This window comes from Hetaerina americana, unplaced genomic scaffold (genome assembly GCF_022747635.1).
Source record: "Hetaerina americana unplaced genomic scaffold, ioHetAmer1.1.p SCAF_2, whole genome shotgun sequence".
NCBI classification, from domain to species: domain Eukaryota; kingdom Metazoa; phylum Arthropoda; class Insecta; order Odonata; family Calopterygidae; genus Hetaerina; species Hetaerina americana.
The window spans coordinates 109,218,535-109,243,641 of record NW_027286763.1 but is presented as its reverse complement, the minus strand read 5'-3'; the positions used below and the strand labels follow the sequence as shown (position 1 = coordinate 109,243,641).

Sequence of the window (25,107 nt, the reverse complement as noted above, 5' to 3'; positions counted from 1 at the left end):
AAGTTATTATTTAAACACAAATAATGAAAAAAACCGCTTCCATTGCGTAAAATTTTCATGAAATTACCGATTTATTTATTTAATTTAAATTTATCTGGAATTCTATAAGGATTAGGTGGAAACAGTGTTCATGAGACAGACTTTTATTTACCATTCTTAACGACGCTTTCATCCGTTGTCCAGCGAGACGTGGTTCTACCAGCACATATGGGGGTTTTGCAAGAATTTCATCGAACACATATCGGAATAACGAAGGTGAAATAATCTGTTCGCCGCTAAGTCCATCGGAAATCGATAGGCAGAGGCATCGAACGCTTCGTTCGTTCGTGAACGGCATCGTCGGAACGATTCCCTCCGAAACATTTCCATTGGAGGAACCAGCAAAGAATGCACATCGACTATGCGGGGTCCTGATATCAAGGATATCATTTCCTCGTTATCAGCGATGCGAAATCGAAAATGGTAGAAATTAAACCATGCCTGGTTGCACCCTCGTCAACTATCACAATTATTGAGCACAAGATCTCGCCAGACAACATGAACATTTTTACGATAAAATAATCTCAACAATTATTGCAAAGAAGCGGGAAATTTTCAAAAGAGTATTTCGCCAGGATATTTAGACTCTAATGGGTTTGACTCGGCAAAACGTTCCAAAAATTCAAGATGAGGCCCGGTGCCATGAGAAATGAACCAAACATCAATGAGGACAAGGGAGATTTTCTTTCGGCATTGAGCAATCCCTATCGGTTGTGGGGAATCCCTGGTGGAATAATAATAATGATTGGAATCCGCTTGGACGCCCCTCAAGTAGACAACATTCCACGATACAACCCAGATTGACCATCCAACGCGAGAGGGAATCATCTGGAAAAGAATTTAAGTGTGATAATATACAGCAACGAACAGGATAGGATATCATCAAAAATTTGGGACTACTGCATAATGATGTCAAACTTGGTGAAGGAAATGAGGTTAGCAGACACATCTACCAACATTGAAGCTTTATCACTCTTCAGAGGGAGTTTGCCTGGTAGATAACAGCAAACCATTTCAGAATACCCTTGTACCACAATTAGATGATATCGAGGATATGCTGGAACAAAACGACGGCATCACCAGGAAGCAGAGGACAACGCAACCAAATATTGTAGGAAAATCAACCGTGGTTTCGACAGTTGCAATGGGACCCAACACCAATCCCACAATTACAGCGATTTTGACGACGCCATTCTCATGACCTAATTTGAGGACTATGACACCTCAAGTAAAGGAAGGTGGAAGTATTATGCCTCGGACTTAAAACGGATTTCATCTCAATTCCTGGGAAACATTGATAGTAGTGTCAAAATAATTTGGAATTGATGATAAGATCGATAATAAGATGATGACACTAATGATATGAGAAAACAAGTCTGCTCCGACCACCATTAACAAACACCCGATCCTAAGTTACGCTATTAAGAGAATTATCAGAATCTTTTAACATCAAAACAGGGTTGAGCCTTTCCCCAATCTTGTTCAAATATATTTTGGAAAAGGTGATTTAAAAGTACAGCGAAGGAATAAGTCAGCACATTACTCATGGATAGGGGTCAAATCAGGTCAAAAGAAGACTGGGCTAAAAATTGAACGTTTTGACTTCACAAAAAATTATGTGCTGTTTTTTGCAGAAACTCTAGAGATTGCAACAAAGCAGACGGAAGTCCCGAAAGAAGCAAGACCACTTATATCTTTTGAAAACATGGCACATGACCTTAGGTTCAAAAGGTCCAGTCTGGAAACCAAAGACAAAAGGTGAAATCTCAAAGAGTGCATAATTTCAAATATTTAGGAGAGATTCTGACCCCAAACATAATCTAGAGGGCAGATATTAAAGAGTGGACGAGAAAGACAGAGATAGCATTCAGACTCAGCCAGAAGGCCTACAAATACAAATACCAAACTTATCAGACCTAATTCAGCCAAACCAAAATGCTTACATCTACATCAATGACCATGATCCATCCAAAAAAGTGTGTGGCAGGTGGTGACACCAGGGGAGACAGGTGGTGAAATAAAGGGGGAGAGGATAAGGGATGAAGGAGAGGAAAGGCGTTTAAGGGATGAGGGAAGGGGAATAAAAACATCCACTAAAAATCCCTGAAAAGTAGGGGTAAGGTATTTATCCAATGGAGAACCCACATCAATGCACACACATATAAGTACTTATTAGTGCCAAACTTAGTTTAAAAAAGTGTCCATTTTACCCACATCAGAAGTTTTTAGTGATAGTATTTTCTCCTCTCGGCTGAGCGCTAATCGTATTGTTTTCCAAACACAATCCCTCAGCCTTGACTTCTTTCGCTGAGGCTTGGAGGCGAGGTCCGAGGGGCCCGGTTAATTCCCCTCTCCACTTCGCCACTGGTTCAGATGAATGTGCGTTTGGAAAATACGAGGATAGGCTGAAAACTAACGCACACATGCTTGTAGACCACGAACAAAATGACTTATAGAAGCACTCCTGGTGACATGTGGAAGTAACATCTCCCCTCAACACGCATGCGCAGGTTTGGGGTCGTTACATTCATTCAGTGTATTTTGAGAAGTGGAGGTATGGAGACGTGTTCTAGTGCTTTGTCAACCTAAAGTTAAACAGCGTGTTGATATCGAATTTTTATCTGCTGAAAAAGTGACTCCTCCTGAGATTCATCGTCGTTTGAAGGCTGTTTATGGTGACGATGCTGTTGATAGGTATACTGTAAATCGATTGGTATTAAAATGTCGTGGTTGCGAGCCTGGAAAAGCTATAATTGTTGATGAAACACGCAACGGACTTCCGATCACTGCCACAGACGATAAACATCGCAAACTCGTCGAAGATTTGATTCAAAATGACCGGCGAATCACTCAAAAGTGAATCGCAAGCCATATTAGTCGAGTTTGTCGTGTTAAAGACAGCCTGGCGCCAATTGTCTTGCGACATGACAACGCTCGTCCTCACACTCCTCTTCCTCCCGGATGAGCAGTTCGGCTTCCGCGAGCGGCATTCCACGGTCCATCAGCTGGTGAGAACCACGGACTTCATCACGGACGCCTTCAACAGGAAGATGTCGGTGGCAGGCGCATTTTTCGACGTCAGCAAGGCGTTTGACCGCGTCTGGCACCAGGCACTGCTGTTGAAGATGCGGAGACTCCACTTCCCGACGTGGATCATCGAGGTGATCCGCTCCTTCCTAAGAGACAGGACCTTCGTCGTTTCCTGGTCTGACTCGTTCTCTGGGGTGCACCGGATCTCCGCTGGTGTCCCCCAGGGTTCGGTTCTCGGGCCAGTATTATTCAACATCTTCTCCCATGACATTCCCAGGAGTCATGGGAGGCACGAGGTCCTGTCACTATACGCGGACGACGCGGCGCTCCTGTGCAGCTCCCGGCGAATATCTTTCGCCGTGGAGAGGCTGCAGATCGTCGTCGACGAGCTACTTTCGTGGTATCGTCGCTGGCGGTTTGCAGTCAATGCCGGGAAAACGAAGGCAATCGTCTTCCATACCGGCAGAGGAGCGCCGACAGAAGAGGAGCTGTCGGTGAATGGAGTCACCCTTCCGTGGGAATCCGAGGTTCTCTACCTCGGAGTGCTGATGGACCGGAAACTCCTTTGGAACGCCCAAGCGCGACGTGTCCGAGGGAAGGCCTTCGCGGCGCTTAACCGGCTTCGGCCGATTATTCGTCCGGGGGTCCTGAGCTCGGAAACGAAGCGTCGACTGTACCGAGCGTGCGTGTTGCCTGTCATCACGTACGCAGCGCCGGTATGGTCAGGAGTGCCGAAGTCTACCCTCGCTCTCATCCAAGTGGTGCAGAACTCTGCGCTACGGTGCATCTTGGGATGCGGGCGCTACGCCCGCGTGGAAGAGATGCACCAGGACGGGAACATGGAACCTCTGAACGTCCTTCTTCCGGAGCTGTCTCGAAGATTCTTCGAGAGGGCTGCGGATTCAGACGTCGCCACCATCCGACGCCTCGGAGAGATCCAGGTTTCAACGTGGGACCGCTATAAGCGCCCCATTGCGAGCATGGATCGCCAAGATGCCCTCCCAGCGAAGAAGAGGCCCAGGCTTCAGTAGCAGGGATCGCCAGAACGCCGTGACAACGCAGAAGACGACGCCCTGCCTTAGAAGCCTAGGCGGCTGGAAAGGCAACACAGTGGAGCCCCGACCGGAGTAACGGGGGTCCGTCCACGAGAATTAATTACTCCTCGCGCGCAACTGGAGAGGCTCTGCGAAACCTGAAATCTGAACCGATTCCACACCCTCCTTATTCCCCCGGTCTTCTGCCTTGCGATTTTTATTTTTTTCAACTCAAGAGACACCTCAAGGGTAATCATTACACCTCGGACGATGAGGTGAAGGCAGCTATCAAATCCTGGATTCGAGAAAAGTGTCGGAAGAGTTTTTCAGTGACGGAATGAAAAAACTTGTTACACGTTGGGAGAGATGTGTTAGCCTTTACGGTCACCATGTTGAAAAATAAATGTATGATTTTGAATTTAAGAATTGTACTTTGATGTACTTTCAGCCCGATCTCGCTATTTGATTTTGTTCGTGCTCTACAAGCATGTGTGCATTGCTTTACAGCCTACCCGCGTGTTTAATAGAATGAGATAAAACTGAACATCCATAATCTATATTGCCTGCGTAAAATAAGGAAAATAGCCATGAAGGGACGATTGGAAATAGAAATAAAAAGGAAGGAAGTTCCTGGGACCCAAAAAAGGAAAAAGGCCAACGAGTTTACGTCCCACTCGAGTCCAAACACAGAGTTGTATGAAAATCAAAGAGGCATTCTATGACCACATCAGAGGAGCAGAACCAGAAAGGATGACGAGCACAAGATTCTCATCTTCCAGGGAAACACAAAAACACATATCCCATACACGAAAGAAGTCCATCATTAAAAATGTGTGGGATAAGGGAAGAGAGCGTAGGAAAGTGTTCAGAACGCGATAATTGTGGAGGTGAAGGATCCTGCTGAAGAAGAGAAACCATGAAATTGAAGGATGCTGTTTCATCTCAAACCATAACAGAATGAAATGAAATGTAAAAAATTAGTAATAATTCGATATAAAATTCATATTATTTATAAATATTTGCTTCTTGAGCATGAAGTCAATTTGAAAAAAAATAAGTTTTTTGATCAGACCAAGTTTCCATGGTATATAAATCTATGCTCCTTACCAAATAATTTTAGCCATGAACTAAATGAAAATCGATTATTTTCCTAAAATAACTGTCACCATTCACCATAGCTTCTTAACTTTTGCATTAAAATTTGACCTAGATCATAAGGTAACTTACATATTATTTGTTTAAGGCGATAAATGAAAAAAATATGCTTTTGTTTCACCATTAGAAATTTTCAATGTATAACTAGCCATTAATGTTTTTATATTGGGAAAAATTCACCAACATATCATTTCAGGAGTGGTTTAATTGAAGTGGCAAATATCCTCACCATGAAAAAAGTTGTTAATACGAGTATACAAGTATAAATTTCTGTATCTATTTAGTGATAATACATCTACGAGGTGTATTAACAGAGTATGGTGACTTTATATTTTTATGAAAAAATACTTATTCATTTTCAATATTCAAGTTCTTCCCTTCGAAGTAATCCTCCCCAGACATAATACACTTGTGTCAACGCTTTTTCTAATCCTCGAAGCAATTCTGATAAGCACCTTTTGGTATAGCCTTGACCTCTTCCAGCAATGCAGCCTTTATCTCCTCAATCGTTGCGAATCTCCACCCTTTCATAGGTTTCTTCAGTTTTGGGAACAGGAAAAAGTCGCAAGGGGCATACCGATGAATATTATGGCCGAGGCATGATTGTGGTGTTGATTGTGGCCAAAAAATCTCTCACAAGTAACGATGAGTGTGCAGGTGCATTATCTTGATGCAAAAGCCTGTTTTTCCATGATTCCGGACGTTTTTTTTCGAATTGCTCCTCGCAAACGGCACATAACTCCAAGGTAATACTCCTTATTAACGGAACGACATTGTGGTGAGAACTCCTGATGCTCTACGCCACGGTAACCGAAGAAAACTGAGCGAAACCTTGACATTTGATCGAACTTGGCGTACTTTTTTCGGTTTCGAGAATTCTTCCGTTGGGACGATTGGGCTTTGGTTTCGACGTCATAACCAAATACCCATGATTCGTCAACATTTATGATCCTTTTGAGCAAATCAGGATCATCATTAACGTAATTCAACAGCTCCTGAGCGATGCTCATGCGACGGTTCTTCTGGTCAAAATTAAGCAGTTTCCGAACGAGCTTCGCTGACACACGCCTCATGCCCAAAATATCCGAAAAAATTGCATGGCACGAACCAACCGATATGCCAACATCCTCAGCAACTTCTCTAATAGTGATTTGACGATTTTTTAAAACAATTTTCTTCGGTGCTTCAGCGTTTTAATCTGTTGTTGGCGAGCTAGCGCGTCCAGAGGAAGGTTCGTCATATACATCTTCTCAGCCATCTTGGAAGAGCTTTTAACCCATCTAAACATTTTATTTACCCAGAGCAGACTCACTGTATGCAATCAACAATCAATCACTGTCAACAATCCAAGTGTTACGGAGCACTTATTTCCATTTTTTACACAAAATTTGACGCAAAGTCTTTGATCAAATATTTTCATTATATGAAATCGCCGGGCACACCAAAACACGTCTACCGTGAATTATCAAACCTCCTTGACCCTTCCAATACAATTCCCAAGCATTACTTTTATGAATCCCAACTTTTTTTGAGCTATTCCGCAAATTTCACGAATGTGTTTCCCCCAGCACATATCCGTAGTCATTGTTACACCCAAGTATTTTACCAATTCCACATGTTTAATGTTGGTTCCCTGTACAGTGTTTGAACGGGTGAAATACTTTTCCTTCAAAAATTTATAGAAACACATTTATTCAAATTTAATTCTATCTTCCATGTCTCACACCACTTTTGAATTGTATTTAGGTCGTTAGCTAATGATACCCTTTCTGCATGACTGAATATTTCCGTATGTATCATGGCATTGTCAGCGAATAGATGAAGTTCACTATAAACCTGAGACCCGATGTCATTAATGTAGAAAAGGAACAATAGTGGACCAATAACACTTCCTTGTGGGACGCCCAATGTTACGCTTACTATGCCCGATGATACCCCGTCTATAACGATCCGTTGCTCGTGGCCTGTTAAAAAATTATTAATCTAGTCTATTACACATTTATTAGTCCTGCACCTGCCCAAGTTTTGAAGCAACTCTTTATGAGGGACCTTGTCGAATGTTTTTATTTAAATCTAGAAATATAGCATCGATTTGTATGTTATTTTCTCCAGAGACCAAACATCATGAACGAAAAGTGCCGGTTGCGTCTCGCAAAATCTACTCTTTCAAAAATCGTGTTGATTTCTTGTTAGTTCATTCTTAGAATCAAGATATTTCATAAGTGAACTTACAATTGAGTGCTTTACAATTTTGCTTCGAATGGGTTGGTAGTTACTTGGATCTTCTCTGTCTCCTTTTTTTAATATTGAAGTGATGTTGGCTATTCTGTAGGCTTTGGGTACTGCACAATCATTTAGGGATCTATTAAATGTTTTTTCCAGAAAATGAGCTATTTCTGAGGCTAGTGTTTTGTATACACGAGAAGGGATTTGATCAGGGCCTGGCGATTTGTTTGGAATGATGTCCTTGGCGTTCGATTCCAAGAGAAGATATAACAATTTCAGGCTTTGGTTCATGGGCAGGGTTCCTATGAACTTGTTAAAAATGCTTAAATTTAAATATATTTGCAATATAATTTTGTATAAATGCCTCCCTGGTATTCCTAGAATTTACATTAAAGCTATTCCCCAGCATTCCATTGGCTAAGTTACATTTCCTTATATTCAAATAGTCAATAGTACCTAATATGAAAATCTACTTTTTAGTCAAAAGCAGAGGCATGCATGAAGTTTCATGTATGTACTGAATAAGTGTGAAGCAGCTCTAATGATTTTATGTCAAGCATTAATTATCGCGAGCAACACCTGTAAAAGTAATTGCAACAATAAAATTATATTTTCCAACATATCTATATCTAGTTTATTCCAAACCGAATAAAATGTGTCCCAGCTGCACAATTAGTAGAAGGCATGCACTTCAAAAAGAGCAAGGAAATTAAAGAGGCAGCTAGAATGGTAAATACAGTGCCAAAGTGCATTAAGATTTCTTTACAATGTCACCACACATCCATTTTAATCCCCCAAGAACACAACTCTCATATCATACACAATAAATAAATACCCAAAATGTACACTTGGAACCTTTCTATTCCAGTCCAATAAATATTGTACCAACATTGGTACATTATGGCAAATAATCACATGAAAAGTTTTCAAATATTTTCCTGCATTTTAGTGTAATATTTGTTATTATTCAACTGTTCAAAGCCAACATGAAACTGGAGCTGACTGATATCAAAGCTGAAGCTGGACTGATATCAAAGCAGATAATCTTGACATTATGTTCCTATTTTTCAGCAAAAATTCATTGTGGCAGTATTAATATTTTAAAAATGAGATACCAAAACTTGTTTTTTCACCGTTGCTGTTAAATTGACAAATGAAAAATTAGGAAAATATATTCTTGTTTTATGACAGGGTTTTCTCAATGGGTGGGTCTTGCAATAATTCCAATAAATACCAATATTATTCACAGAATTATTTTTACTCTAATACACAAAAGAGCTGAGGAGCCACTGGAGATACAACACTCATTATTTACAGGATTTCCTTAATATGTACCTCTCAATTATCTTTTTCATCCTACAGGATTACCATGTGCAGGAAGGTAATTTACTCAGGGTTTTATTATGAATAAATAATGCTTGTAGGTGCTTGATGAAAAAAGAATTTCTCTCATTGTGCCTTCATCTCTCTTACTTTAACCGTCCTGCATGAAAATTAATAAAATACATTGAACATTAATATTTTATTTTATAAAGTGACTTTGATCTGGACTTGACAATAATTGGTCAAATAGAAAGAGAGATAGAGATGGTCTCATAGTTTGAAATTGAAGTTTCATATCATTTAGCCTTCAATTGCATGTCTTAGCTCTTTCCCAATTTACTTTTTGGTTGATGTACGACTGCAGTGGTTAAAGAAAACAAAGCACGCTAACTTATGAAATAGAAAAATTCTAGAAAAATAAATGTATATTCGTGAGTAAATAAAATAGGCTGCGTATGGAAGGATACAAGTTTTTATTATACTCGATTTATGATGTAAGGGTAATCTTCTTGGGAAAATCTCTGAGTAATGGATAAACACACAAATTTCTGTTACATTCACGTTTGCATAATTTTTGTGAAGTCCGCTTTATAAATATTCAGTAACCATCGCAATTGCTACCTTGACTGGTATGAACAAGCTTTATTTTATTCATAAAATATATTTAAGTTAACAAGGCGTTTGGGAGCTGATGAAATTAAAGATATATATAAAGAGTTTAAGTAAGAAAGTTCATTTCACCCGCTAGAACGATGGCGCCGCATTTCGTTGCGGCAACGCCGTAAGTTATATGTTATGTAATTTACCTAAAGATGCCGTTGCTGTTCCTCCCAAAGTACACGTAGATGTTGTTGCCTATGGTCGTGTAGGTCGGTATCGTTAATTTGTTCCGGTGTGCTTTCACTACGCTTCAAATTGCCTTACCCGTCTAAAATGGACGTATCAAGTAAGTGATCCTACGAAAAATCAATTTCCTTTGCATGTCATGTCCTCCATTGTAATGTGTGCTTGAACTATGAGTCATTAAAAAATTAGTGTATTTAAAATTGTATTTTATACACTGTTGTTGCTTCGAAAAATGTAATTTTACGAGTTGAACCACATCTTTTACTTGTTGTACTTATGTGGGTTTACCGTGTTTGTTTGTATAATAGCTTTACTGTGTAGGTTGAACGTCTTACAATTGAAGTGAACAAATGGCAGAGTGTTTTGCGTCTGGTGCACATGATTATACTCTAGTTGAATCGTTTAATAAAAAAATAATGCAGCTATCTCCCTTTCTGTATCGCCCATGTTCGTTCTGAGTATGTAATATGTTTTCAACGAGGACCTTACTTTTCATTCACATTTCCGTGTCATCATATAGTAGGCGGTGAAGTTATTTATGGATAGAATAAGGCCATAAATGAAAGTTATAATGAACATTTTCCAATGCTTGTCTTGCTCTTTCTCAGAGAATGGTTTCCATTGCATTCGTTGAACTCTCTTCTCAGGCAGCTTGTCGCGACTTCTGTTACTGTTTGTTTTTTTTCTGTGGCTGTGACGTAATCACCCGAGAGGCTTGTGGTGTTCGTGAAAGCATCGCAGGGTCTTGTGGCTATGGCAGAAGACGTGGCAGCTTCGGAATTCAAGTAGTTGGCATACTGTTTAGAGTTGTTTAATGCTCTTGGAGCCCTTCGAGAGTAGCTTTGAAGTTAGCCGCTCTCATTCCAAGATGCTTTGCCAGTGACAAGTTTTATAATGTTTTAAAATTGTCCGTGTTGGCTCTTTGAAATATAGTAATGGCCCAGAAAGAACCAAGCAACAGTGGTAGGGACAAAAAACGTTTGGATTTGATTATGATAGATGCCGATGGGGAGGAGTACATGGAGGATAGTGTTACCGAATGGCAAGACGACGGAGAAGTTCTCGTCGTGCCAGGGGCAGATTGCGATCCGTGGTCGGACGAATACTCCCTCCGTCTGCACAGGGCACATCCCACTGGATCCGAAGATCAGGTTATCACGTCTCTTCCATGCAGGACGTTAAGTGCATGTAGTTTAGAGGAAGAGTTCGAATCTCGGGGGTGCTTACGTGTTTCATTTCAAGATCTTTCAAATCCAGGAAATAATGACGTTGGTGGTGGTCGAATGAAATTACGACGTATGCTGAGACTTATAAAGCCAGGTGTGCTGTGTTTCAATGGTTTTATTTCCATGGAAAATTTTTATTATGGAAATGCGACTTCGAAGGGGGTGTGCGATTGAGGAGGGGGGGTGGGCTGGAATTTCCACCTTCATGCCCGGTTGCCCCTTGAGCGAACGTCCTTCTTAATTTTCCCTATTTACTTGTCTCTTGGCCTTCCTTTTGGGATATTTCCTTCAATTTTTCCTTCTATTATGTTTCAAACTTATCCATTGTGCCTCAAGGTATGTCCCATTTAGTTCTACTTTACCGTAGAGTTCTCCAATAGTAGTCCATTCCTCTTCTGCTTTTCTATACATGTACTTCCTCGTTCTTCACTTTGTCTGTCCATTTAATCTTCAGCATTCTCCTCCAGCACTATGTTTCGAATGCTTCTGTTCTTTGTTGGTCCACTTTTCCAATATTCCATGTCTCCGATCCGTAGAGTGCCATGCTCCACACGCACGTTTTGACGAAAATGCTTTCTTGTTTGAGGTGAAAGCTTATGGTGATTTTGTCCATTTCCACTATTCTTAGAATATTATTATGTAGTGAAATGCGAATCATTTTTATATTCTTTATCCCACGCTGGTCAAGTGGTCTTGTGTGTTTAATATTTTTCCTTTCACAGTAGGAAGAATTAAATTTGTCCCAGAATTTAAAATTTTCAATTTGAAATCTTTTCTCTGCGCATTTGCACTCTCAAGTCAAATGTATCATGAGTTTTTTTATAACAATTCAAACCATGAGCAACAGCGAACTAACATTTTTATATATCATCCCCTAATGAACCATGATTGAAAATATGTAGAGCATAATGAATTTTACATCCACTTTATATTGCTTAGTGTGCTATTTGGCATATAGTATAGCCTGTCTGGCGACAGAAAAATTAATACATATAAAGAGAAAATCCTGATAAAAATTCAAATATACCCTTGAGAATGGCAATAGTTTTGTTTGGCTGTTACTGCTACTCCATACTATTTCCAGGTGAGCCAACCCCACCAGATGATGTATCACCTGATTCTGGAATCAGTGACCTCCACAACATAACAACTGAAGAGCAAGCAAGGCAGAGAAAGGAATGGAGTGAGGAGTTGGCTAAGGTATGTTGTGTTCATTGCATAATCTAGAAGTAGTTTTTTATGGGAAGTAACTGACAGCAAAGGTCATTTGCCCCTTTAGGGATGGATGGGAAAGGAAAGGTGGAGAGAAACCCGGTGTTGGCATTAGCCTACTCTTATTGTCGAGAGGCACCAAGGGGTCTGCGGTTCAATGCCCCATCTGACGGACACCGTACTCTCTCAAAATGCTCTCCACAAAGCACCACCTCAAGTAGGGATCGGGATACTGCTGAAAAATATTTGTCTCCAGGATTTGAACCCTGGCCCTTTCGGTGGGAAGCCTGTACGTTAGCCACCGCACTATCCCGATCGTCATCACGTAATCTCCTCTCTCAACATACATGTAATAGTGTTTGCATTTCCCACAGGCAAGAACATGCTAGTTTTAAGGAAATTAGAGTCTTGCCTGAATTATTCAAGGAATGCTAAAAGGGTCATCTGTATCTATTGTTGCTGATTGAGAGTAATCATGAGAGAGAAGCATAGGAATTGGTATGCAAACAAATGTGTATGCATGGGTACCAATCCCATCCATCCCGTATGTACACCTTGTACATAAGTTATTTCAATTATATTGAATTGTGAAACTTGGTGGGAAGTGGTGTAATTGTGTAAGATCATACTGCAGCAATCAATCTTCATGTTTAGTGCTTTCTTAATGGAGTGTTACTTATTTTTAGTGGTGGGCATTACAGTATTCTTTACTCGCTTCATTCTATGTCAGTTTCACCGTATCATAAATTGTTTTGTCCTCTGTTTGTAAGACTGTACTTCTGCATGTGATTCCGATCAATTTTGCCTTTGTATCAACTACTAATGTATCCTCGGCTATTTTAAATTTTGATCCGTAAAAATGGATATGCCCGCAAGAAAAATGTTCTGTGTATGAATCCGTAGCAAGGGCTCTCAGCATGATAATGATGATAGCAATACTGGAAAGTCTTGGATGGGTGATTGCCCTCTACCTCATATTTTAGACTGTTCATGAATTGCCAGCAGTGATTGCATGTGAATACTTGCCAAAATAATTTATTTTATTATCATTTTAGATTGAAGATGAAATTCAGACTCTTCGCCACGTTCTTGATTCGAAAAGACTAGCTGCCCAAGAATTGAAGAGGAAATTAGGCCTAACTGGGTGGCGTGAATTTGCAGAGGACATGAACCAGGGCATCAAGAATGTCAAAGAATCGAACGTGTAAGTATGGCTTTTGCTAATTGCCGTTCTTAATTTTAGTGGGCTCTACATTTTACTGAATTATAAGCATAAAAATCCTTCTGCCATGTTGGTGTTCTTGAATAGCTGTTCAGGGAGGATTAGAGAAGTTGGAAGTCCCTCATTTTGTATAATCTTCCCAAAATTGTGTTTCCTTACATATTTGTGGAGAGTAGGTATGCCAGGTGGATTTGTTGGTACGTTCCATTTCAGCACTAGTTTCCAGTTAGTTGTCCATCATGGAAGCTACTAAATTATGGCCATAATGCACGTTAACTCACACACACAGTACAATCCTTAGAAAACAGAAAAACGTTGGGTGTAGGTTTAACACTTTTACAGTTGTAGGACTCCTTCAAGAAACATAAACTATCACAGCATGCTGACCAACTGGATATTCCCAACACTGCCTCTTGACAGCCTCCTGCTCATGAGTTTCCATAGAAATAAATACTCAGCAATCTTGACATCACATTCCCATTTATCCCTCAGCCCTTCTGCCTGCCTATTAAGGGGCCGCCCATTTAGCAATGGCTAAATGATAAAATTATAAGCCTAAAAGATAAGGTTTGTCTTGAATGTGCCGGGAGAGTTTAGTAAGATATAACCTCGGAGAAGGATGTGGAATTAGATGTATTCAATTGGAGTGTGTCTGCTAGACTCCCTAAGAACAGAAATGTTATCCTTGGTGCAGAGATATTTTGCATGCCAGAGGGACTTTAGTCTGGAGATTAGAAGTGGAAAACGGGATGGCTTATAGCAGAAGCTCTGTTTGGGTTTTGAGGAGACGCAGGAGGGTTAGAGATGCGATGGGAGCATAGGAGAAGGACGTAAAGGAGAAAGGCATTAGAAGACGGAAGGAGCAAAAATGAATTGAGAAAAGGAATAGCCAAGGAAAGTCTCTGGAAAAAGAGAAAAGTATTAAGTAATGACATCGATCTGATAAAAGAGCATGACAAAGTCCTTACGAAAGATCTGGAGTGCTCTCTTATATGGCTATAAATAGAATATCATCCTTTGAGATGTGGTTTTGGAAGAGGATATCAATCATTGGGTGGATGGATGAAGTGTGGAATGTGTAGGTGCTGAAGAGGATGAATGGGGAAAGTGCATTGCTGGAGGTTAATGAAAGAAAGGGAAAAACAAATTGATCTGCCACAGATTTAGGAGGACCTTTTTATTTAAAGATATGATTGAAGGTACAGCTGGAGGAAGTCAGAAGAGGAGGAGAAGGCTGAAACTGAGGGATGGAGAAGAGGGCAGGCAGTGGGGAGGGAGAAGGGAGATAAGCACGTGTGTTGAGAGGTGGAAGGAAAAAAGGCAAGGTTTGCTGGATGTACTGTGTAATTAAAGAAGGGCGAGAGACATTGCTAATGACCTCTTTGATTGCAGTTATCCCTTGATCGGAATGTTCTTGGGAAGTATTTAAATTCCTAGTTGAACTCCCTGTTGAAAACAAAATACTCTGTTCAGATTCCTGTCTGTAACTGTGTATTGGATGGTCAAAAAAAATCAGTGACTTTTTTGGATTTTCTTTATCTGTTATGCGTTGATTAAAGAAAAAGAATTAATACTCTAAAGTGTTTGACTTTCTTAAATGAAGTGTGAAAACAGGAATTTTACACCTCAGCGTACACTTGAGTAGAGAGAAGGGATCCAACAGTCTGAATGGTATGTTTTTGACTGGTGCATCCAGACCATGTTTTCTTTGTCCAATCGTTTCTTAAGAAAGTAAGAAGTCAGTCATAAAATTGAAATGGAGTTAATTTATTTTGTGTTTTTTTGGAACCCAAGTTGTATTTTACTGTGCGCATTGTTTTCTTAATTTGATCAATTGTAATTATTCACCAAGTAATGCTCCACGTCTCGGTAAACTGAACCTTCAATCTTGAATGCTTTTTTGCATAAATGATTGATCTGGTAAAAGAAAACTATGTTCCCCCGTAAAACCAGATTGTCTTGGAATATAAAAAGTACAAAAATCGGTGCATCCGTTTGGTGGAAACTTAAATAAATTCTGGTATGAAGCGCATGTATACATTGCACACAATTCATTTGGGTTACAAATTTAAAATTGGACTATCCATTTGGGCAACACTGATATGGAATTGCAAAGTATTCTCTTGAGGCTCAGAAATATGACAATTCACCAAATGGTTGCGGGGTGGCACTAATGGAAATGCTAATGCTTTCTTTATTTTCAGGATTGTATTCACTCCATATTGATTCATGATTAATTTTGTGTGGGATATGACATTATTTTGGTTTTCTAACTCAATTGCTTCTGTTGTATTGTGTGAGTAATTTTTATTACATTTGTTTGCTGTGAAAATGTTGTAAATTATGTGAATTAATTATAATTTAATGTGCTGCTTACTTCATCAAAGTGAGGATGATTTTTTCTGAACAATATTCTAAACGTATTCCTGGAGCACCCAAGGCATAAAGTTGAGCCTTTAATATCAAGGCTTATTTTCACTTCTTATTTTCTTGTAATTGGTCACAGATTTGCTTTGCACTTCACTGTGTTTTAATTTGCTAGCTGGTATGGCCTTAATTGTACGATGAGCAACTGGCTGTCTCATTCTGGTGCAAATGTCACTGGCATATTTGCTGTTGGACTGCACGTATGGCAATTAGCACACTTCGTATCATCCTTCAAGTTGCACCCTTGAAATATTTCCATCATATTTTGAAGTGAATTTAATGGGAAGATTATGATTAAACTGAGAATTTTGTTGTTGTTGTTACATAAATAAGATTTCAGGGGATGAATATTTGTTCATTTTATAGTTTCGAGTTAAGTATTAATGACATGGATTAAAATTGGTGAAAATTTAGTTCTCCAGTGTCAGTGAATCAGTTTATACAGCAATGATTGGTCGATTGAACTCGTGTCATATGTGGGAATGGGATGATGGTTCTCTTATCCTTGTGAGTGCATGCACTTAAATGCTCTTCACTACCTGTGTACTGTCATTTGGCAATACCTTAACGTCTGCAGGTGCATTTTCAGATATGCAGTTGGAAATTTTCACCCATGAAGTATTGCTGAATGTGTTCACTGAGTTTGTTCATTATCAGTCCTTGAGCAAAGCAAGCGATTTAACCTTCTAATGAGCAATTATATTTTATTTTAGTTCACAAGAAATTAAATTATTATTTTGGCGTCTTAAATGTTTGTTCAACCTTGTGATTGTATTTGCTATTAATAGCTGTCATTCAAAGTGTGTTAAGAGAACTTGAAGCAAATATACTGTATGCACTCCAAGGGTTGCGACTGAGATGACTGCATCTACTTGTCTCGGGCAAAGAATTAAAATTATTTTAAACTGCAAACAAATTATGTAAGTGGCAACGCAAATCTCCTTGTTTGAGAGAGGGATAATATTTGTCATGCTAGCTGAAGAAAAATAATGGTTAGCTAAGCTGTAGAACCTTTCACAAGTGCAGGAAGTCTGCACAGCTGTGCTTAACTAATCAGTAGGATGTAATGACTTTACATTGAATGTTTGTCATTATTTGTGCTTTTATATTTTAATCTTCAGAAACTCCATTTTCATTCCTTGATGTTTGCCTGTACAAATTGTTTTGTTTTGCTCATTTTGCTGATGTCACAGTAGATACTGATTTTACACATTAATTTGTAAAATGGTACCTAAGGTAAATAAGGCTGTGATTTTGTTTTAGATGTTGAAAGGACATTCAACCGTTTATAGTCAGATGAGGTATGAAGATGGAGCATAGGTTTCGGCCAGTTGGCCAAGTTTCAAATTTGAAACCTTAATCATTAATCCTTCAACCTTAATCATCCTTCGCAAGTATGTTTAGTGAATGGTGGATTCAAATAGGCTGAGGAGTAAACCAGGGTAGTAAAACCATGTTTGCCCATCCTTTTAACGCATGCAAATAAAATTGGGGAGCTGATTGAGTGAAAAGTGGTAGATAATAAGGCTTTGATTCTCCTGTCATTCAAAGGATTATAGTAAAATGTTGAGTGCTTGCTGGGGTCAGTGGTGAGAGGTGAGATAAATCCCTAGGAAACTCAAGTAAATAGATTTGGGTGGCAGTGTAGGAAAATTATATATAATAAGCATTGAATAATGGAGAAATGCATTGGAGAAAGAAGTGTCATAGTGAATTATTTTGGGCAACAAGTAAGCAACGTTAGTAAAGGCATCAGGAAAAGAATTTTATTGGAAAAGAGCAATTTTTACGGTTGATACCGAGGGCTGCTGTAAATAGAAGTGTGAAAACTTAGCTTGGAGCATATTGTAGTTCAGGGGCTGAATTTTTAAAGAGGAGATTAGCAGAGAGTGCAAACATATGTTGAGAAACGAGAAGTTGCTTGTTGTAATTTGAAGAGGGCAGTTGTAGTTGTAGGAGATCTTGGATATTTTGGTCGTGCCAAAGTATTATGGAAGGGTCCCAATGGCAATGTTCGGTGAAACAGGGGAAAATATACTTTTAATCAAAAGATTGCACAAATAATATTGAAATAATTTGTCTATGGTTCATTTTGTTTAATTGCTTACATTGGGTACGCAAGTGTATTGGGAATCACGTTTCTCATAGTTTTTCGTGTTGAATTATTCCCCTCTGTATAATTTTGTGCTGTTTTTTGTTGTTTCTTATGAAAGTGTAATTTAGTTAAAAATTCTTCTATTATTTTGTTCCATTATCTGGTTTGATCCTGGGTGGCAGGTGTGTTAAAGTAGGAGAAACAGTGAACCAAGTTGCAGTGGCTGTGGTTAGTGCTCCAATGTGAGTTGATTTCATTCGCCCCAACACTCATGCTCTGTGATAAATGTCTATCCATTAATTCTCATTTCCAATGAGTCCATCTCAATGACTACCAAACTCCTGTTTCCCTTCCTTTACTCACACCCCTTTATTTAAATTTTAGATTTTAACTATAGACAATATATTAAGTAGGTGCCAATTAGTCTTATTTCTTTTGCTGTGCATGACCGTTCACCCTTGCTTTTCTCTCCTTTTGTAGAGATAATAATATTTTTTAAGTGGTGAGCATTTTGTTTTGATTAAAGTTTTATTTGCCGCACTTGGTTTTGGTGGTTAAGGGACTATGCGTGTGTGTGTGTGTGTGTTTTCAATGTAACATAGTAACTGTTTGCTTATGTTGTTCCATAGTTGAGAGAATCGAATGTGGCTACACCATTAGTTGGTGAATGGAAGCCTTATCTTACAGAACAAGTGTCCATTAACTCTTTAAGATTCCATGGTCACTCATAAAAAGCTGGTGGCCATGTATCAAAATGTTACATAGTTGACGACAGCTGGAGATTTCCTGTCCTTTTCAGAGATGTATTTCAAAAGATTGAGTCTGAGTAACTGATTGAATGGCAAACATTTGAAATTATCTTCTTCTATGTTAATTGATGGCAGGTAATATTTTTGCATTCATTATCAATTAATAAACAGAAAATTGTTCTCAATTGGTGGGTTCTCATGGGGGTGTTATGTTTTTAGTGCATCGAAATAGTAGAATAGAGGAAATATTTTAAAAGGAACTTTTATAGCTCTTGTGAGTGGCCTTGAAAATAATCATTTAGTTTTTTCAATCGATTAAAAACAATCTGATTTAGCATTGAGATTGATTTATCAATTAATGTTTTGTCTTATAGCTCAAGATTTGCTAATTTTTACCATTACCTTTGTCTTATAATGACCAATTAATGGCACTTTTCCCATTGGTAAAAAACATTAACACTGACCAAGTTTTGATGTAGTACATGATCTTCAGGTGCAGGATGAGTACAAAAACCATGTATAAGATGGCCCTTTTGCTCGCCCTAAGATGATGTTATATGCGTAGAAACTTGGTCGATGTTTAGTTTTATCTAGCGGAAAAGTGCTATTGTCAGATCTTATATTCCAATTACACCATATGACACCTGAAACCATGCAGTTTGTTCTTTGTCTTAGGCTTTAGCTTTATGAGCCAGCTCAATTTATTGTTCTGGAATAAGAATATTTTTTGTTGATTCTTATCTGTTTTGTTTTGAAGAAGTTTCTAAGAAACCCAGGGAACTCCAAAAATAAAATAGAATTAATTATTCACTCTCTTACCGCAGTAATGATAGTTGATTATGTACGTAGTTGTTTTGCATGTGTCATCTGATTGGGAGATGTGGAATAGTTGTGCAAATATGAATTCTCAATTTAAGTTGAAGTCATTTTCTCCTGTGGCCAAAGGATGTAAACTGAGAGTTGACACCCGCATCACCAAAATTAAGAGGGATTTGTAAAAACAAGCCTATTTCTTCTTCATATGCTACATTACCATTTGATGCCGTTATTGAAACTGACATCATTGAATGGAAAGTTTTCTTAGGATGCTAGTGAAATCATTTTGCTTGATTTGCGCACCCATTAGCACATGCACAGCAATGTAGCGCCTATATATATGCCTTCATTGAAAAATATTTGCTTTGATTTGCATTTCTATTTTGTCTATAAATATCTCTCTGAATTATATCATCCTTGCATGAATTATTCACTCTTGTGTTCGCATTCAACATAATTTGTCTTCGAAATAATTGGGCTCGTGTATTTATTTTTCAGGCGGTATGTAATTGACCTGCTCAATCTAAATACTTCGTCTCTGTTCTATAATTGTAGAACTTGATTAATGCAAATATTTAAGAATGAGTGATGAATCAGTAACATTTCTTTACTGTGGTATTCTTGAGAGTTTATTTGTATTCCTTTAAGATTAATGATGTTGTTTAAGGGTGTATTTGAACTTTTGGAAGGGTGTTTGGTGCAAGGTGTATTGGTTTGTGTGCTGTATGATTAATTATGGTCAGCATCAAATGGATGTTAACTTTTTGTGGAAAACATAATTGAATAGCAATATAATTGTTCATGCATCTGCATGTATGTTCCAAGACTTGATGGTGATGTATTTAATAGTGAATTGGTAATTGTTTGATGGTTTGGTTACAATTTCTAATCAGATTTGTGATGGGATATTTGAAATATAATTTAAGTAAGCATACTTCAATGTCTAATATTCCTATCTATTGAAATTCTAACATTTTATTCGGTGATTGTTCTATTTATGCCTTTGTTTCATCTCAAATTCTCTAACTTCTCTGAATAACCTAATTCTTTGTTACTCTCTGTGTCTTTTAGACTGCTGTTTGGGTGAGTGGAATCCTGATTAATTTTGTTAGTTAGTTAGTTAAATCCTTGAAACCCCTCAGATCAGTGCATGTTTTTTCCAACCTCAATTAATGTTCAGTTATCATTTAATGCATCATCATCTTTATCAATCATTCAGTTGAATTAGAACCTTTGGGATGCCGCTTTTTTAGTATTATTTACTGAAATATGGCAGTTATAAAGAATAAATTATGATCCCTTGAACAACCAATTGCATGGCTTCCATAAGAAGTGCTGTTGTAGTATTCTCAGCATTTGCTTAAGAATACAGTACAGTGTAGGTTTCTTCAACATTCCTCAGATTTGAAAGTAATGTTTTCAAATCAGAAAATTGTAATATATTATTTTTCGTTGAATGTGATTTCTTTTTCAATCAAATAGGCTTTGTCATTGAAAGTTGTTTGTGGACATAGAATGGCGAAAAGAACCATTTTTGCAACAGTTGTTAAAAAAATCTCAAATTCAGGCCAGCCGAAGGTCACCATTAAATATCAGCAGAAAAACATGGGCTTATGTATACAATGAAATATCTGTGCAAAGTTAAATTTTTTTTAAAAAACAAGTGATTTGCGCTCAATTAATATCCAGGTCATGAATGGTAAAATGTTGTGGATAACAAATTTGTGTATTTTGTTATGAAAAATACTTGTTACCGGTTCATTTTGTAAACCATATGATTAATGAGAACCCTGCATCCTATGCCGCTGTCACTCTCTTCACTCCTTAACATACACTCTTGTTGTCTCTGAGCACATTTGCAATAAATCCATAGCCTCCATCTATAGCTCTTCTCTATTCAGTCATTTCTGCCATTATAGCTCTCACTGAACTGTTGTACTTAACTGGTGGAGTGAGATCATCTTTTCTCTGTCTCAAATGCTGTCCATTGACTTGCATCCCCACTGTTTGGTGGACTTCTATCATTTTATTATCGTCATTCTTTGATAATACTTTCCTTTCAGTCATCTTTTGTCCAATTATATTGTCCCCCAAATCTCTGCCATAGGAAATTGACTTCCATCCAAGGTCAAGGACTAGAATTTGAATTAATATTAACCTTGATCCTTAATTATCGCTATTTCATTACTTTCGGCTCAGTTGACCTCTGTGCTCGTGACTTATTTTCATATAATGAGTTTCTGGTGTGTGTTTTATCCGCTGTTGTTCTTCTTCCGGTTTCTCCAATACTTCTGCTCGTTATGCGAATTACTCGCTATGCAAGGTGCCCATTAAGTAACGTTTCACTGTATTCCTCTCCTTTTTAAGTTGACATGAATCTTATTATATTAAAAGTACATATACGAGGGCGGTTCAATAAGTACCCGTGTTAGAAATGAAGAAACCATTTTTTCAAAAACATTTTTTTTTAGTTTTCAACATAGTCCCCTTTTAGAAAGATTGAATTCTTCCAACGCTCTGGCCATTTTCTTAACTCCTCCAAAAAATAGGATTTGTCGAACTCCCCAAAATATGCCTCTGTCTCGGCGATAACTTCCTCGTTTGAGCTAAATTTTTTTCCCGTGAGCCATTTCTTCATGTTAGGGAATAAGGAAAAGTCGCAGGGAGCCAGATAGGGTGAATAGGGTGGGGGTGCAGCAGCAATTCATAACGTAGTTCATGCAGTTTTCAAAGTTGACAGCCGGACCAGCTTGTTGTCCACCATGAGCAATCGCGGCACCCATTCGGCCGACAATTTTTTCATCACCAACTTATCATGTAAAATGTTAATTGCCATTCTGGTCGACACTCCCATGGCCTCTGCTACTTCTCGCACTTTCGTTCGTCGATCAGTGAGAATCATGGCGTGGACTTTTTGAATGATTTCCTCGGTAACCACGTCTGCCGTGCATCCTGGTCGCTCCTCATCAAAAACAGATGTTCGCCCACGTTTAAATTTGTTGAACCAATATCTAACTGTGGTCATAGATGGCGAAGTGTCCCCATAAACAGCATCCAACTTTGCTTTTATCTCCTCACATTTCTTCCCATCCAAAAACAAAAAGCGAATTACCGAACGATACTGCTCTTTTTCCATCTTAGGAAAAATCAGAAAACACGTCTTACTCGAATGGCTGTGAAATCCAAACTTACCTTTAAATCAGTCGGACATTTGTTTCACTGTTGTTTGATAGATGGCAGCAGACGATGATAACGTAAACTTCCCTCAGGCACGCCCTTTGTCGTCAAACACGGGTACTTATTGAACCGCCCTCGTATATTAATCTGTTGTTACTTTATGCTCTCCTACTCTTAATTTTGTCATAATCCTCATGGGACATCAGGAAATTTAATGAAATTTTCCACATTTTCACTGGAAACCTCTCCTACTATAGGGAACTACCTGACTCTAATTTAAGTTAACTGGCATTTATTCTCAACACAGTTAGGGAAGGCTATTTTATTGTTTGCATTCATCAACAACCCATTTCCCAATTGTTTTAATTAACTCAAAATCTATTACATGGCTATATTTATTCTTGTGGCAATTTTAGTTCATAAGTCCCTATTGTTTAGCAACAAATTCATCCTAGCTTCCATCCCTTTATTGGATGTTCTGGCATTGGATATTTTTTTGTGCAGACTCCTGTTAATCAACAACAACTCATCATTAATTGTTTTTCTCATTATACTGTTGAGGTCTTGTGTAATGATTGTTAGCTCATAAAATGCAGCCAAAGAGTTGAAGCAGCATTGGTAATTAGTAATTCTTCACTGTTCACACCCTGCCTTCAATAATGCCTAATGACTCCCTGCCCACTCAAGGCACTCTTTGACATTTCATTGCTGTGTGGTGGGGTGGAAGTGATTTTCTGGGGAGATAAAACCCTCATCCTGAAACATCGTAGACATGATTATGTAAATCTCTCTCTTGACTTAAAGTGATTTGTTCAAATCATACGGATGTCTGTATGAAGTGATAGAATAGTCTCTTAAGAACATCTGATGTGTGTCATTAAAATTTAGGTTGCCTCGCCTATGTTGTTTGCTCTTAATTCTACCTCTGTAGACAATTCCATGTCAGGGCTATCTCGTTAACACCATTTAGTGCACTGAATCTTGTTATCCAAGAGCACGGTTTGGGGAATATGTATGTAAATTGGTTCCTGCAAGAGGAAGGTAGAGGAGAAAGTACTGCATTTTAAGTAGATTAGGTTTTCAGTACCGGTCTTTAAGTAGATAACGGAATCAGTATTGGTGGAGAAAAAAATGTTCAAGCAAGAAAATTGACAATGTGATAGAAGATGTGGCAGATGGTTCTTTTCGTGAGTAGCATCCAGTTTAGTCTCCCGTATCCAGTTAAGTGAAGTTTGGGATGCATTTGCCTGTTGAGCTATTTGGTGCTTTGCCTTGGACCAACAGGAGACTCGTGTTGCAAAATACCTTCGCCATGTAAACTCCCAATGGCATTTATAGTGATACTAGTTGTTAGTTGTTGTGTTTTGGTAATGTAGTTCATCATTTTTTCAATTGACAATCAAGTTACTGTATCTAAGTCCAGCATGAATTATATTTTGCATTACCAGTTGGTCCTCCATAGTCCTTCTTCATTAGAACAATTCTTGAAAACAGGATAGCCGAGACTGTAAACTTGATTGGCACAAGGTTGAAAAGGTGGTGGGGGAAAAAACAAAGTTACAAGTAAGGGAGAAGGTAAGAAAAACACATTAGGTCATTTGGGTGTGTTTAAGAAACAGTGACCCGCGTATACCTGAATCACACACCCAAAAAAGTCAAAATAAATAATAAAAATTAAAACAAACTTACAGCCACTCTATCACTAGGGTGTTTTAAGGAATAACAGCACTCCCGTAAATCGCATTCACGCACACACACACTCTGGGTTTGCAAGGATCTCTCCTATGACAGTGACCCGCCAGTCACACAGATGGAAGCCAAATTATAAAACAAATGTAGCGAAACAGAACAGACTTAAGTAAACAAGCAATCACTCGGGTGTGTTAGACCTTTGTGAATCGCATTCACACACTCACACTCAGGGTTTACAAGGATTCCTCTTATTTCAGTGACCCATCAATCACACAAACAAAAAATAAGGAAATGAGAAAGCTTTAATGGGAAAAGGACAAGAGAATCATGGATGAGATGATTACAAAGAAAGATGAGAGAAGAAAATGGAGGAATGAAAACATAACTTAGGCAGAAAGAAGTACAAAGAGTTAAATAGTCAATTGAGAGGGGTAACAAATAAAGCAGATAAAGCATGGTGGAAGATGCAGTGCAAGGGTATGGAATGTTGCAGAGGAAGGGTGAAATTGGTGCGCCATACAGCAAGGTTAAATCACTATCGGGAAGTTAGAAGACAAGATCTATGCTAACAGTTAGAGATAAGGCAGGTAAGATAATAATTGAAACAGAAAAGGTCCAAGAGAGATGGAAGGAGTATATAGAAGAACTGTATGGTAAAGAACTTTGGCCGACGAGGTTAAGGTCCAGTAATACTAGATGACAAAATGGAAAGGGCATTAAGGGGGATAATATTTTGTGCATTATATTCCTTCGGAATAATCGTAGTAAGAATATTTGTTAGTAGACAACATAAGAATAAAAATTTAGTTTGCTGGGTGAAATCCATTCATTATCAGAT

At 38.5% G+C, this 25,107-nt stretch overlaps 1 protein-coding gene across 2 annotated transcripts in view; it reads left to right on the top strand.

The window, feature by feature from the left end:
• Positions 1–9,610: 9,610 nt before the first annotated feature.
• LOC139688381 (tumor protein D52) overlaps positions 9,611–25,107 on the top strand; it is a 30,871-nt gene continuing 15,374 nt past the window's right edge. The window contains exons 1-4 of one of the 2 annotated variants that reach the window (XM_071585928.1): positions 9,611–9,753; positions 11,964–12,079; positions 13,147–13,295; positions 18,018–18,077. In XM_071585928.1, coding sequence (XP_071442029.1) covers positions 9,741–9,753; positions 11,964–12,079; positions 13,147–13,295; positions 18,018–18,077 — 338 coding nt within the window. In that variant the 5' untranslated portion in view covers positions 9,611–9,740. The remainder of the gene's footprint in view (positions 9,754–11,963; positions 12,080–13,146; positions 13,296–18,017; positions 18,078–25,107) is intronic. The other variant, XM_071585929.1, reaches the window with a different exon arrangement.